Source organism: Loxodonta africana, chromosome 11 (assembly GCF_030014295.1).
Source record: "Loxodonta africana isolate mLoxAfr1 chromosome 11, mLoxAfr1.hap2, whole genome shotgun sequence".
NCBI lineage: Eukaryota > Metazoa > Chordata > Mammalia > Proboscidea > Elephantidae > Loxodonta > Loxodonta africana.
Window position 1 is genome coordinate 1305440 of NC_087352.1, and position 14934 is coordinate 1320373.

Here is a 14934-nt window from a genome sequence, read left to right on the forward strand (position 1 = left end):
CAGCAGGAGCTTCCTTCTTCCACAGAACCAGCCTGTGACAAGGGCTATTCTACTGCCTTTACAGACGATGAAGCAGGCCGGTCAGTCCGAGGGTCTGCCTGGAGTCTGAGCTCATAACCACCCCCAATGCAGAGGCTCCGAACTTCCTGCCTTATCCTGGGTCACCTTGTCTGGTAGGGGCAAGCCAGGAGGCGATCCCAGACCTCTCCAACCCTTCCCATCACACCCTGCTGCCACTTAAGATGGAAACCACTTATCATCCCTGCTTGGAGAAGGGCTCAGGAAATAAAGGGAAAGTGGTCAGGGCTGCCCACCCCCACGCCCAGCCTGCTCCCAAGCCTCCTGGGTGAGGCAGGCCTGGGTGGGTGCTGGCTGGTGTGTGATCCTGCACCAAGTGCCAAGACGGTCTGTCCCTCCGCTCCCTCCAACGGCCTGGGCGTGGGGGAGGTACTCAGGGGGCAAAGGCCTCAGGTGGCCGTCAGGGCAGCAGGCAGATGGGCTGTGTGGTGGTGTCTGTGTGGCTTTCACCTGGGCCTGCTCCTCACCTTCAGCAGGGACCCTTCATCACCCTGCGAGCCCTTGTAGCACTTCTTCTGCTTCCCGTTCACAGTGTTGTAGACTCTGGAGAGGCAAGGGCATGACGTGGCCAATGGGGCCCTCACTACCCCCGCCCTCACCCTCTGGTGCCAGCCTAACCTGATGCCCTCCTCTCCCCGGACACCCTTGCCACCTCTTTCCCCACCTGGTGCCTGGGCTGAAGCACTGTCAGGACTGAAACCCCAGCTCAGGCTGAGGTATGGAGGATAGGGATGTGGGTGCCTGTCGAGTTAATGTCCGTCCTCCCCACACTGCAAGCTCAGTGCCGGTGCTCAGTCTGAATGAGCAAATGAAGGAGGTGGAGCAGCTCTCTGCACGGCTCTGCCCTCTCCCTCCCTCCCTCCCTCCCTCCTCGCTCCTCCACAGCTTTCTTGTTTCTGCACAGATGTCTGCTCTCCCTGCTTGATCCCTGGACGGGGTCAGCTGACTGCACAAAACCCAGAAACCCACTGCTGTCAAGTCGATTCCAACTCTTAGCAGCCCTGTAGGACAGAGCAGAGCTGCCCACCGGCCTTCCAAGGCTGCGACCTTCACGGGAGCAGCCACATCTGGGAGAAGATGGTTCCCAGGAGAGCCGGATGTAAGCCCTACGCTGACCTGGAGGCTAGGCCTGGAAAGCCCAGCTCCTAAGAAACACCCAACGGGGTTCCTCCACCCTGTCCAGCCCAGAAGAAGACAGGCCCAGCTAGGTCCCACTCAGAGACCAGGCCAGGCCGGGCCAGCTAGGGGCCAGGTCAGCTCCTCACCTCACATTCCGGTCCTGGCAGGCTACGGCCACGTACTTCTGGGTGATGTCAATGTCCATGTCATACAAAGTGGTCTTCTCTGCCACGTGGTGGGTTCGGACAAAGTGTAGTCCATCTGAGGCCTGATAGGGCAGGTGGGACCTTCAGAGGACACTCCTGACAAGCCCCCTACCTCAGCCCACCAGGAGGCCACCCCACCCTACCCGCTGGGCGCTGCGAAAGTAGATGCTCTTGTCAGCCCCACAGCTGATCATCTGGATGTCTCTGTTGCCTGGGGCAGGAGGAGGGGCAAGTGTGTCAGGTCCGCTGCTGGGCCTGGCTGGGGCCACTGGTCCTGGCTAGGGAGCTCCACTGTAAGGACCAGCAGCCACGTCTACTGGGGTCAGGCAGGCTGGGTGAGCCTGGTGCTGGACCCGGGGCCAGGTGGGGCTGTAAGGACCAGCAGCCACGTCTACTGGGGTCAGGTAGGCTGGGTGAGCCTGGTGCTGGACCCGGGGCCAGGTGGGGCTGTAAGGACCAGCAGCCACGTCTACTGGGGTCAGGTAGGCTGGGTGAGCCTGGTGCTGGACCCGGGGCCAGGTGGGGCTGTAAGGACCAGCAGCCACGTCTACTGGGGTCAGGAAGCCTGGGTGAGCCTGGTGCTGGACCCGGGGCCAGGTGGGGCTGTAAGGACCAACAGCCACGTCTACTGGGGTCAGGAGGCCTGGGTGAGCCTGGTGCTGGACCCAGGGCCAGGTGGGGCTGTAAGGACCAGCAGCCACGTCTACGGGGGTCAGGAGGCCTGGGTGAGCCTGGTGCTGGGCCTGGGCCAGGTGGGGCTGTAAGGACCAACAGCCACGTCTACTGGGGTCAGGAGGCCTGGGTGAGCCTGGTGCTGGACCCGGGGCCAGGTGGCGCTGTAAGGACCAACAGCCACGTCTACTGGGGTCAGGAGGCCTGGGTGAGCCTGGTGCTGGACCCGGGGCCAGGTGGGGCTGTAAGGACCAGCAGCCACGTCTACTGGGGTCAGGCAGGCTGGGTGAGCCTGGTGCTGGACCCGGGGCCAGGTGGGGCTGTAAGGACCAGCAGCCACGTCTACTGGGGTCAGGAGGCCTGGGTGAGCCTGGTGCTGGACCCGGGGCCAGGTGGGGCTGTAAGGACCAGCAGCCACGTCTACGGGGGTCAGGCAGGCTGGGTGAGCCTGGTGCTGGACCCGGGGCCAGGTGGGGCTGTAAGGACCAACAGCCACGTCTACTGGGGTCAGGAGGCCTGGGTGAGCCTGGTGCTGGACCCGGGACCAGGTGGAGCTGTAAGGACCAGCAGCCACGTCTACTGGGGTCAGGAGGCCTGGGTGAGCCTGGTGCTGGACCCGGGGCCAGGTGGGGCTGTAAGGGCCAACAGCCACGTCTACTGGGGTCAGGCAGGCTGGGTGAGCCTGGTGCTGGACCCGGGGCCAGGTGGGGCTGTAAGGACCAGCAGCCACGTCTACGGGGGTCAGGAGGCCTGGGTGAGCCTGGTGCTGGGCCTGGGCCAGGTGGGGCTGTAAGGACCAGCAGCCACGTCTACTGGGGTCAGGAGGCCTGGGTGAGCCTGGTGCTGGACCCGGGGCCAGGTGGGGCTGTAAGGACCAGCAGCCACGTCTACTGGGGTCAGGCAGGCTGGGTGAGCCTGGTGCTGGACCCGGGGCCAGGTGGGGCTGTAAGGACCAGCAGCCATGTCTACTGGGGTCAGGAGGCCTGTGTGAGACTGGTGCTGGGCCTGGGCCAGGTGGGGCTATAAGGACCAGCAGCCACGTCTACTGGGGTCAGGAGGCCTGGGTGAGCCTGGTGCTGGGCCTGGGCCAGGTGGGGCTCTGTAAGACAGGAGCCGTGGGTGATGCAGGCTTCTGTGGAGCAAGGCCATGAAGAAAACAAAGGCACAGCGGGGTCAACACCTGCAGCATGGGGTCTGGAAGGGCGACTAGGGCGGGCGGCAGAGCAGAAGGAGAACTGAAGCAGGGAGCAAGGCAGCCAGGCAGTGTCAGGAGGCCTGTGGCATCAGGCACAAGCAGAACACCCACACACACCTCGGCCCCAGGCGGGGCCACACATCCCCATCTTCCTGACGCTCACTGCCTGCCCCGTTGTGCAGATGTGAACAGAGGTTCTCAGGGACACAGTCCAGGCCCCACAGCGCACCGCGAGTCAACACAGGGTAGGACTGAACCCACGCCTACTCTGGTGCCAGAGCTGAAGCTGTTAAACAGGGCTCCGAACCAGGGCTTCCCGACCCTCGGGGTCAGCCTGTGCCCGGGTGCTGGTGACAGCCCCTCCCTGACAGAGGTACTGTGTGCCACCCTCAGTCAGCGGCCACCACAGGTACGCACTATTAGCGTTCTTGCTTCTATTATTTTTACTTCTTCATAGAATAAGAACAATAGCAGCACAAACACCTCACAGAGTAGTGGTGAGGATGAAAAGACAAAAGAGATAGCAGGACATTTGAGAGTCCAGGCCTGACAAATCGGAATTAGATGTTACTCAAACAGGAGCCACCTGCTGACAGAGGTTTATGCAAAACAGAATCACTCATGGGAGCGAGCAGGGGTTGGAGAGGAGGGAGCATGACCCGGGAGGTCCCAGGGAGGGCCTGCACGCTCCACTAAGGTTCTCCTTCTTAACCTGGGGGATAGAGAAATCCCAAGTGTTTAACTATATTCAGACTACGACCAATCAGAACAGTTGCTGGCTATAAACCAGGGGTGTGACTGTCCTAGTTCAGGCCTATTGACTCTGAAGCTTGTGGGTATTCACGGTCTCATTCCGTAAACCATACACAGATGTTGTACTCACTTGTTTGGATATGTATTTCACAGAAATGGGTTAAAAGACTGAATTCTTCTTTAGCAGGGCTGCTCAGGCAGGTTCTAATTGACCACTGCCCAGTTTATACTAACTGATCGATATTTTGAGCATAGCCCGAGGGTGAGCACACCGGCCCCAGCAGCGCTCACAGGAGCTGAGTTTAGGATCTGCGTCTTCTCAGGCTGGCCTGGGGCTCTAAGGAAGGGGCCCTGCACGCTGCTCTTCAGAAGGTGACCTTGGGCCCGACTTCTGAGCCCTGCCAGCTACCCTGGATCCATTCACCCACCAAACTGCTAGATTTACTGATTGACCACCTATACCCCACGCAGTGGGGTAGGTTAAACAGTTTTAAGGTTGTCTGGGAAGTTTTTGCTGGCCAGTTTTTGTTAAGCCTTCATAAAAACGTTTTAAGCACTGTGAATTGCTCTGCCAGCTCCTGCCATCTTAGCTGGAGAGGGAGGGCAGAAGTGGGGAAGACCAGGGGAGACGGATGCATTCTCTCACTCACAAGACCAGACACAAAACACTCTTCACACCCAAGAACTTGGAGAGCGTCAACGGACACATTCATCCCACGAAGACATTCTTCTCGAATATTATTGTGAACACATTTTGGGGTTTTAATCACTTAAAGCCCACAGAGCCCACCTGGCCTCCCCTCCCCTCAGAATCCCCTCAGGTCAGGGACTCCGTCCGTCCCTACGGACTCTTTCCAGTCTCATAGGAATCCCCGCCCCCATCTCCTGGTTGAGGCTGGGCTTTGGGGAAGGACAGCCTTAGGCCAGCTCCTGGGCTCTGTGCCCACTGGCTGTGTGACTCTGGGCAAGCAGTTTTACCTCTCTGAGCCTGAGTTTCCTAGGCTGTAAAATGGGGCTGAGGAAGGGGAAAACCGCTGGGAAGAATCCATGTCCAGTTCATGGGCACCCAGAATCAGCTCCCCCTCAACCCTTGCCATCACCTGCTTTTCTGCAGTGGTCACCAGCGCCCACCCCACCTCCTCACAGTGTCAGCACCTGGTTTCCTCTGTGGGTCAGCACCTTCCTCATGCCAGCCCTCCTGGATCAGGGAGGGGGCAGGTGGGGGCAGGAGGCACTGAGCTAGACCTGGCCCCAGGGAACACCCCAAAGCCCTGCACGATGACGACGTCTAGGGAGAACAGGTACTTCAAGCCAGGACTAGAAGTCCATTCCCAATTTCTGGCAAAGCTGACAAAAAGAGGGGGCTCTCTTTCCAGCGGCACAGCTGCAACCAAGACCCTACCCACCACAACAAGGCAGGGCTGAGAGAGTGCGGGTTTTTCAAAAATTCAACCTTTGGATCCGGTTGCGCCTGGATCCAGAGATTGCTCCTCCGTTTTTGTTGAAGCTAGAGGGCATGTGTGCGTCCCTGTACCCAGAGGAGCCCACCTAATGAGGTGTGGGCAGGGAGGGGCTCACCGGCAAACTTGATGGCTGTGATGGAGGAGGAGTGGTCGTCCAGGGTCTGCTCCAGGTTGTAGTTCTTCTCCACGTTCAGCACATGGATCAGCCGGTCCCGACTGGCTGAGGCCAGCAAGGTCAGCCCTGCCAGTGGAGAGGACGGGTCTAGAGAAGTGTGCTTAGATGCCTGGCCTCCAAGCCCGGCGGTGTGCCCGAGCTCTCCGGTCTTTGGAGAAGGGGGCTTCGGTTCCCCAGCTGTAGTCAATTTGTCCCAAACCTAACAAGGCCACTCCCCCTCCTCTGTGTGGGGTTCCCTGGAGCCCCCAAGCCTGGGTATCTCACATCCCATGCCACCAGTTCTGGGAGCTGAATCTTGGCACAGACACAGATCACACCCACAGCTGACGTTTCTAACCAAGTCCAGCACTCCTTCCTGCTGAGTACTCCTGGGCAAACCACGGGAAGCCCTGTCGGCCTCTCAGTCTTTCCGAAACCACTGCCCCTCGCTCCAAGCACTGCCCACATAGCCCTAGTTCAGACACTGTCCAGGCCCTATGGAACCCACTGGCCTGTTTCTTTCCACTGTTGGGCCTTCCCTGGTGGCCCCTCAGACAGTACGCACCCTGTCACCTGGTACGTCTGAGGCCCAACACAAAATCTCGAGAGGGAGGAGGTCAGCCAAGGTGGACTGAGCAAAGAGAGATTTAAAGAAAATTCGATGAGTGAGGACGACAGAAGGGAAAAGGAGGTGGGAAGAGATGGCTGTTCACAATCTCCTTCTCCAGGGCACAACTGCAGCTCGTCACATTCAGGTGTCGTCTGCGTGGAATCACAACGAAGACAAACCCAAACTGAGCGACAGCCGCAGTCATGAAGGTAAACTAAGGCTGCAGAAGTGTTCCAGAAAAAAGGCGACTAAAGAGCCATGACAACGAAACTCTGAACTGAGTGGAAAAACAGGTGCCATGAGAACAGCATGGGGACAACAAGTAAAACTGGGACATGGGCCACAGGACGAAGACGGCAGTGTCACATCAAAGTGTAATTTCCCAAAGTCAGGAAGTTAATGGGTGTCCTCGTTCCCAGGAAACGCTCACTCAAGTATTTGGGGGTGAAGAGGCACCACACTTGCAACTTAAAACAATTTAGCAAAAAAAAAGAAATAGTAACGTTTTTGCTGTTATTTCATGATACCTACGTGTGTGTGTAGACACAGACACGCAGACACACACACTCACATACACAGAGTGCAGTAGGGAGGGAAAGCAGATCAACCCCTACGTAACAGTCACAGGGTCAGACAAGGTTTCAATGAAAAAAGCTTGAGGAATCTGCGAGAAGGGTACCGAGTGTTCATTGTAATATTCTTGCAACTTCTCTGTAGGCTTCGGACTTTTTCAAAATGATACCTTTCATTAAATACATCTGTAGAAGATGTGCTCATTCATATATTCACTCGTCCCACATTCACTTCTTCAGCTCGGGCACTGTAAGGCTGCTGGAGGCCGGCCATGAACAAGTCAGGCCAAGTCCTGCCTACAAGTGTCCTGCTTTCTGGAGCCCAGGGCACTCTCGTCCCAGGCCCTTATTGGACACAGGACTCCTGGCTGTCACCCACAGGCCTCGTCCCAGGCCCTTACTGGACACAGGGCTCCCGGCTGTCACCCACAGGCCTGGCAGACACCAACTACCCCTCTGTGTGGGGAGCCCCTCCCTGCCCCGCCCCCCAGGCTCACCTGTCTCAGGCTTGGAGTACTCCAGGCACAGCACCTCCGCATCATGGGCCTCCACCTTGAGCAGCTCGTCCATGAAGTGCAGCTCGTGGATCCTGGGAGATAAGACACTGCCTGCTGTACCCCGCCCAGAGCCCCACGGCCGGCCCCGGGGCTCCCCCTTAAGCCGTCAGGTAGGTGATGTGAAGGCTCCAAGGTGCCCAATCACACCTTCTCATCCAGAAACCTGCCATTCCCAGGGGGCAGTGCTGAGCCTGGCAGCACCTTGGCGGGCACCCAGCCCCTGGGTTCCATGGGCCAGAACACAGCCCCAGGGAAGCTCCGTCACCAGGGACTTAGCACAGTCGTCTGGGGGACGGGTTGGGGAGGCTGTATCAGAGGTAGTCCTTGGGGACGGGAGTGGGGTCAGAGGTCACACTTGAGGTAGGACCTATGGGTGGGAACATGTGACTCTGGTCTGTCATTCGCAAATTCTCAAATCTAGACTTTCATCATTCTCGCCAAATGAAGTCAGTCAACAGGTCAACCAGGACTGACATAAGATGTTAATCCCTGCTCTTCCACTCTCCACCTCTGTGACCTTAGCCAGCCACTCGACCTCTCTCACTTCCTCAACCATCTACAGATGGAGGTGGTAACAGAGATGATACCACAGTGTCGTCGGGGACTGAGTCAGTGGACAGCACAGCGCTCAGGTCAGCGCCTGGTCTGGGGCAGACTGCTACGCCCACACAGTCTCGTCCACGGCACAGCCCCGGCACGCGGGTGGCCTGACACCTTCGGTTTCTATCACGCAGTGACTGATACCAAGATAGTTGCCAGCACTTAAAATCACTGGATTTCACAGGGAAAACCTGCCCTTTCTGCTGTTACGGAGCCTGTGCTCCTGGTGCTGTGTGGTGGCTGCCCCTTACAGGCACGTACTCCCCAGGTTCCCCCAGTCCCTCCCGCCCTCAACAGCCTCCAACACTCAGGTGGTCACAGCTGTCCTTTGTCATCCTAAACCTGGTTCTGTGACAGGGCGCACATCTCCAGCATGTATAGGGCTGTTAACATCTTGAAAAACCCCTGCAGGGGGAAACGAGCCTGAGCCCTCAAATGCCCCGCCCCCCTGGGCCCTGATGGGCCAAGGGGCTCCCCACGCTCCAGCCGGCATCCTCTCTGACAGTTCACTGTGTCACCCGCCTTAGAGTCATGTAGGTTTGCCTGTCCACTCTGTGACACAGTCTGGGGTCTACATACCCAGCTGCTGAGGTCCCGGCAGCCACCCTGATCTCTGCCCTTCTGGAAGCCCCTTCTCAGCTGAAGTTCCCAAGGTGGCTGCTTCCTAGACTGTTGCTCACAACCCCTGTTCCTGATGGGCAGCCGGAGGTGCCAAGGCCAGGGCTCCTCCCCGCCGTCCTGAGCACCCGAGCCCAAGCTGGGCGGTGCACGCTAGACATCTGCCAGGGCCCACTTGCCTCAGATTTCCACTTCGGTCGCCTGAAGCCAGGTGCTGGCCATCAGGACTGACCTGCATGACGCGTACCCCGGCTTTCACATCCATGGGCGTCCCGTTTTCACTCCCCCGGTCTGGGAAGTGTGACGTGTCCTGTAGGTGCTGGGTGTCATTCTCCACATATACCACCTTCAGGAGGGTCTGCAGGAAGGAGGGGGCTGAGGTCAGCGCTACAAGGAGCTCTGAAAAACCTCTCAACTGCATACCTTTCCGATAGCCAGTCCCTCCTCTTCATTAGTAACCACTCCAACTTTGAGCAGGGAGCTGTACCACTCAGAACTACAACTATGTTACCTGGCCCCCTTACAGCTAGATGAGGCTGGGCAAATAAATTCTGGCCAATGAGATGTAAACCAAGTGCGCATCCTTCTGCTTCCTTTTCTGTCTCACTGCCTCCAGCTCAGATGTGATGGCTGGAGCTCCAGCAGCCATTTTGGATCATAAGGACAAGGGCCATACCCTCAAAATGGCAAAACAGAGAGCTGGAAGGCTCTTTGGTCTCTAAGGGCTTCCGGTAGCTGCCAAAACAGCCTGGACTAATTACCTCCAGACTGCTTTTATGAAAACCAAACTTCTACCTCTTATTTGGTTCATCCATTGTGAACAGCCAAATAAAACACATGTATCGCAGGTGCAGAAGAGAAGACAGTAGTGTTGGCTGCAGGGTGAGAGGACAGGAAAGGAGCACCTGCTACACAGCCCGTGTTCAGAGCCTTTTCTGTTTCAGCTGCATGGACTTCTTTCAAGTCTTCTGACTCACTGAGCTCTTTCCCACCTCAGGGCCTTTCCTGGGCCTGGAATACTCTCACCTCCCCTCTTGACTCCTCCCAATCCTCCATCTCTCAGCTCAGACCTCTCTTCCTGCAGGAAGATGCCCCTGATGCCCCAGACAGGATTACATGACTCTGTTACATATGCAAGAGAGTTATCAGTTCACTGTCTTCCTCCCACCAAAAGGTGTGGGGGCCACAAAGGCGGGAGAAGGGTCTGTCTTAGTAACTGCTGTCTCCCCAGTTAGGTTCTGCTGATTCTCACAGCAACTGGCATGGACCTTCATAAGAATCTGTACAAATGAATGAGTGATCAGGTCTCAGCTGCCCAGAGAAGCTCCCTAGCTGCCCTAGAGATACCAACCACTTCTTCAGCAAACTGTTTCCCCCCGGTCCCCATCATGGCTTTCTTCAGGGTCCGCCAACACCCTACCCCAGGTCCCACTGTGTGGCAGCTACCTAGACAGGGGAGGTGCCTGCCTGTTGGCCCAGCAGATGGCCTCCCCAGGAATTCCAACTCAAGACTTGGAGTGCACTTCTCAATGGAAAGCGTCAGGCTGTCTGGAGGGCAGGAGTTGGCTGGCAGATAGCCATGCTTCCTCAGAAAGCAGGAGGGAGAGAGAGATAAGAGGGAGAGAGAAGGGACCCACTGTGGTTCTTGGTTCCTGCCCTGCTGAGGTCCGTCACCTCGGCCCCACAAGACTGCCTGCCCCCACAGCCTGGTTTAAGGTAGGTCTTTGTTCCTCCTAACAGATAGTTCACAATGAAGCCACTCACATTACTGAAGATGTTTTTCTGCCAGTGAGAGTCAGGGCTGCTATCCGTGTTCCAGAAGCGAATGGTGTTGTCTGAAGAACAAGTGAGAAAAGATCCTGATGGCAGACAAGCTCTCTGATCTTCAAACTCAGGATACACCTATGGTTCTCAGAGAACAAGGCAAAGAGTGACCCATTACAACCACCTCAATGACAGCTTTCTGACACACCGTTGCATTTGGGTGAAAAAGAGTAAACTGCACATAAACAGGCATAGTGTGATATTTTCTATGTTAAAAGTAAACAAAAAAAGAACACAAAATGCTACCATATATTATCCATGCCCCATCATAGCAAAGGGCCTTAAAACATCCCCACAGATGAATTTCCAAAGAAAATAGGAAGCTCAGTCAAAAATCACTAAGCACAAAAGAAAACAAGATACCATGAGCAAGAAGCAGCAGAAATAATAGCAAAAAGAGTATACCAAAGATCTCAAGTATTGGACATTGTAGACAAAGACTTTACACCCACTGTCTTCAATGTGCTGCAAGAGCTAAAGGGAACTGTGGACAAAGAACTAAAGCGAACCAGGAGAACAATGTCTCACCAGACAGAGAACACTAACAGAGAAATAGAAATTATACAAAGAAACCAAACGCATTCTGCAGCTGAAGCATATAATAACTAAAAATGAAAAAATTCACTGGAGCAGTTCAGCAGCAGATTTGGGCAAGCAGAAAAAGGGAATCAGTGAACCTGAAGAGAGGACAACTGAAATTATCCAGCCTGAGGAGCAGGAAAAAAATGAAGAAAAGTAAACAGAGACAAAGGGACCCCTGGGGCATCATCAAGCAGAGCAACACACGCATTATCTTCCCAGGAGGAGAGGGAAAGAAATGGGCAAAAAGAATAGCTGAAGAAATAATGGATGAAAACTTCCCAAATTTGATGAAAGACATGAATCTACACATTCAGGAAACTTAACGAACTTCAAGTAGGATAAACTCAAAGACATCCACACCAAGGCGTCTTATAACCAAATCACTGAAAGACAAAGACAAGCAAGCAGCAAGAGAGAACTCATCACGTACAAAAAAATCCTCAACAACAGCTGATTTCTCATCAGAAACAATGGAGGCCAGGTGGAAATGAAATGACACTAGAAAGTGACTATGAAGAAATTAAGCTCTCCGGCGAAGGTAGCTATATAAAGGGCGAATATAAAAGCCAGCATTACTACACTTTTGGTTTGTAACTCCTCATCAAAAACAGTGGAGGCCAGGAGGAAACACATAAAAAGGAAATAAAAAAACTTTTTATTTCTTACATGATTTAAGACAAAGCATAAAAATTAATTACAAATCCTTGTTATTGGAGACACAATTTATAAAGGTGTAATTTTTGATGAAAACAACATAAAGGGGGAAGTGGAGCCATGTAGGACCAGAGTTTTTGTGTGTTATTGCAGTTAAGTTGGTATCAATTCAAACTAGACTGTTACAAATTCAGGATGTTAAATGTAGTCTCCATGGTAACCATAGAGAAAATACCTAAAAAATATTCAGAAAAGGAAATAAAAGGAATAAAACAGTTCATTGCCAAAAAAAAAAAAAACAAAAAACCACACAAAAGAAAGCAGTAATGAAGGAGATGAGGGACAAAAAAGGTATAAGACACACAGAAACGAACAGTGAAAGTACGTCCTTTATTATCAATAATTACTTGTAAAGTAAATGTATTAAAGTTTCCAATTGAAAATCAGAGAATGGTAGAATAGATAAATATAAACATCATCCAACTATATGCTGTCTATAAGAGATTCACTTTAGATCCATGGAAACAAACAGGTGGAAGGATAGAAAAAGACATCCCATGCAAATAGTAACCAAAAGGGAGCTCTGGGGTGGCTAGGCTAATATCAAACAAAATAGACTTTGAGTCAAAAACTGCCAGAGCAGAGAAAAAAGGACATATAATGATAAAAAGGGTGAATTCATCAAGAAGATATAACAATTATAAACACTATACATCAACAACAGAGATCCAAAATATATAAAGCAAACACTGAAAGAATCAAAGGAAGAAGCAGAGGATTCTACAATAAGAGCTGCAGCCTTCAATATCCATTTTCAATAATGGATAGAACAACTAGACAGATCAATAAGGAAAGAGAAGAGGTGCACAATACATTAAACCAACTAGAACTAACAGACGTATATGAAACACTCCACCCGACAACAGGAGAACATACTTCCTTCTCAAGTGCGCATGGAACATTCTCTGGAATCACCGTATGTTAGGCCACAAAGTAAGTCTCTATAAATTTACGAAGATTGAAATTACACAAGGGATCTTCTCCAACCACAACAGAATGAAACTGGAAATCAATAATAGAAAGAAAACTGGAAAATACACAAATGTGTGGAAATTAAACAACGCATTCTTAAACAACCAATCGGTCAAAGAATAAATCACAAAGGAAATTAGAAAATGCTAGGTTATAAATGAATATGCAACATATCAAAACTTATGGGATGCAGTGAAAACAGTGTTCAGAGAAAAATTCATAGCTGTAAATAATTAAAAGGGAAATACATCTAATCAATAACTTCACACCTTAAGGAACTAGAAAAAGAAGAGCTAATTAAACCCAAAGCTATGAGAAGGAAGGATGTTATAAAAATTAGAGCACAGATAAATAAAATAGAGAAAAGAAAAGCAATAGAATCAACTAAGCCAAAATTCACAAACCTTTAGCTAGACTAAAAAAAGGGAGAAGGCTCAAATTACTAAAATTGAAATGAAAGGGGGGAACATTACTACAGACTTCACAGAAATAAAAAAGATTATAAGAGAATACTATCAGCAAGAGTACACAACAAGAAGTGTACAAATTCCTTGAAAAACACAAACTACTAAAACTGACTAAAGAAGAAGTAGAAATACTGAATAGAACTATATCAAATAAAGAGACTGAATTAGTAATCAAAAACCTCCCAACTAAGAAGAGCCCAGGACCAGACGGTCTCACTGGGGCATTATACCAAACATTTAATGAACAGTTGACACCAATTCATCTCAAATTTTTAAAAATAGAGGCAGGAACAATTCCTCTACTCATTTTATGAGGCCAGCATTACCCTAAATACTAAACTCAGACAAAGGCTACACAAGAAAAGAAAATTACAGACCAATACCCCTTATAAATTGTTGCTGGTAGGTGCTGTCAAGTTGGTTTGGACTCATAGCGACCCCACATACAAGACAATGAAACACTGCCCCGTCCTGTGCCATCTTCACAATCGTTCCCATGCTTGAGCCCATTGTTGCAGCCACTTTGTCAATCCATCTCCTCGAGGGTCTTCTTGTTTTTGCTGGCCCTCTACTTTACCAAGAATGATGTCCTTCTCCAGGGACTAATCCCTCCTGATAACATGTCCAAAGCATGTGAGGTGTAGTCTTGCCATCTTTACTTTTAATGAGCATTCTGGCTGTACTTCTTCCAAGACAGATTTGTTCATTCTTTTGGCAGTCCATGGTATATTTAATATTCTTCCCCAATACCATAATTCAAATGAATCAATTCTTCTTCAGTCTTCATTATTCATCATCCAGCTTTCCCATGCATATGATGCAATTGAAAACACCATGGCTTGGGTCAGGCGCACCTTAGTCTTCAAGGTGTCATCTTTGATTTTCAACACTTTAAAGAGGTCTTTTGCAGCAGATTCGTTCAATGCAATGTGTCATTTGATTTCTTGACTGCGGCTTCCGTGGGCATCGACTGTGGATCCAAGTAAAATGAAATCTCTGACAGCTTCAATCTTTTCTCCATTTATCATGTTGCTTATTGGTCCAGTTGTGAGGATTTTTGTTTTCTTTATGTTGAGGTGTAATCCATACTGAAGGCTGTGGTCTTTGATCTTCATCAGTAAGTGCTTCAAGTCCTCTTTGCTTTCAGCAAGCAAGGTTGTGTCATCTGCATAATGCAGGTTGTTAATGAGTCTTCCTCCAATCCTTGTACCCTGTTCTTCTTCATATAGTCCAGCTTCTTGGATTATTTGCTCAGCATAGAGATTGAATAGGTAGGGTGAAAGGATTCTACCCTGACACACACCTTTCCTGACTTTAAATCTGGTAGTATCCCCTTGTTCTGTCCAAACAACTGCCTCTTGATCTATGTACAAGTTCCTCATGAGCACAATTAAGTGTTCTGGAATTCCCATTCTTCACAATGTTATCCATAATTTGTTGTGATCACATAGTCCAATGCCTTTGCATAGTCAATAAAACACAGGTAAACATCCTTCTGGTATTTTCTGCTTTCAGCCAGGATCCACCTGACATGAGCAATGATATCCCTGGTTCCATATCCTCATCTGAATCCGGCTTGAATTTCTGGCAGTTCCTTGTCGATGTACTGCTGCAGCTGCTTTTGAATAACCTTCAGCAAAATTTTACTTGATTATGGTATTAATGATATTTTTCAATAATTTCCACATTCAGTTGGATCACCTTTCTTGGGAATAGGCATAAATATGGATCTCTTCCAGTTGGTTGGCCAGGTAGCTGTCTTCCAAATTTCTTGGCAT

At 51.4% G+C, this 14934-nt stretch overlaps 1 protein-coding gene across 2 annotated transcripts in view; it reads right to left on the bottom strand.

The window, feature by feature from the left end:
* WDR62 (WD repeat domain 62) overlaps window positions 1-14934 on the bottom strand; it is a 48049-nt gene that overhangs the window by 13812 nt on the left and 19303 nt on the right. For both annotated transcript variants that reach the window (XR_002784300.2, XM_010601620.3), the window contains exons 10-16: window positions 10362-10499; window positions 8777-8955; window positions 7320-7411; window positions 5602-5727; window positions 1547-1614; window positions 1344-1465; window positions 546-621 (exon numbers count right to left, since the gene is read on the bottom strand). Coding sequence is in view for 1 of the 2 variants with exons in the window: in XM_010601620.3 (XP_010599922.2) it covers window positions 546-621; window positions 1344-1465; window positions 1547-1614; window positions 5602-5727; window positions 7320-7411; window positions 8777-8955; window positions 10362-10499 (801 nt within the window). In the remaining variant the exon portion in view is untranslated. The remainder of the gene's footprint in view (window positions 1-545; window positions 622-1343; window positions 1466-1546; window positions 1615-5601; window positions 5728-7319; window positions 7412-8776; window positions 8956-10361; window positions 10500-14934) is intronic.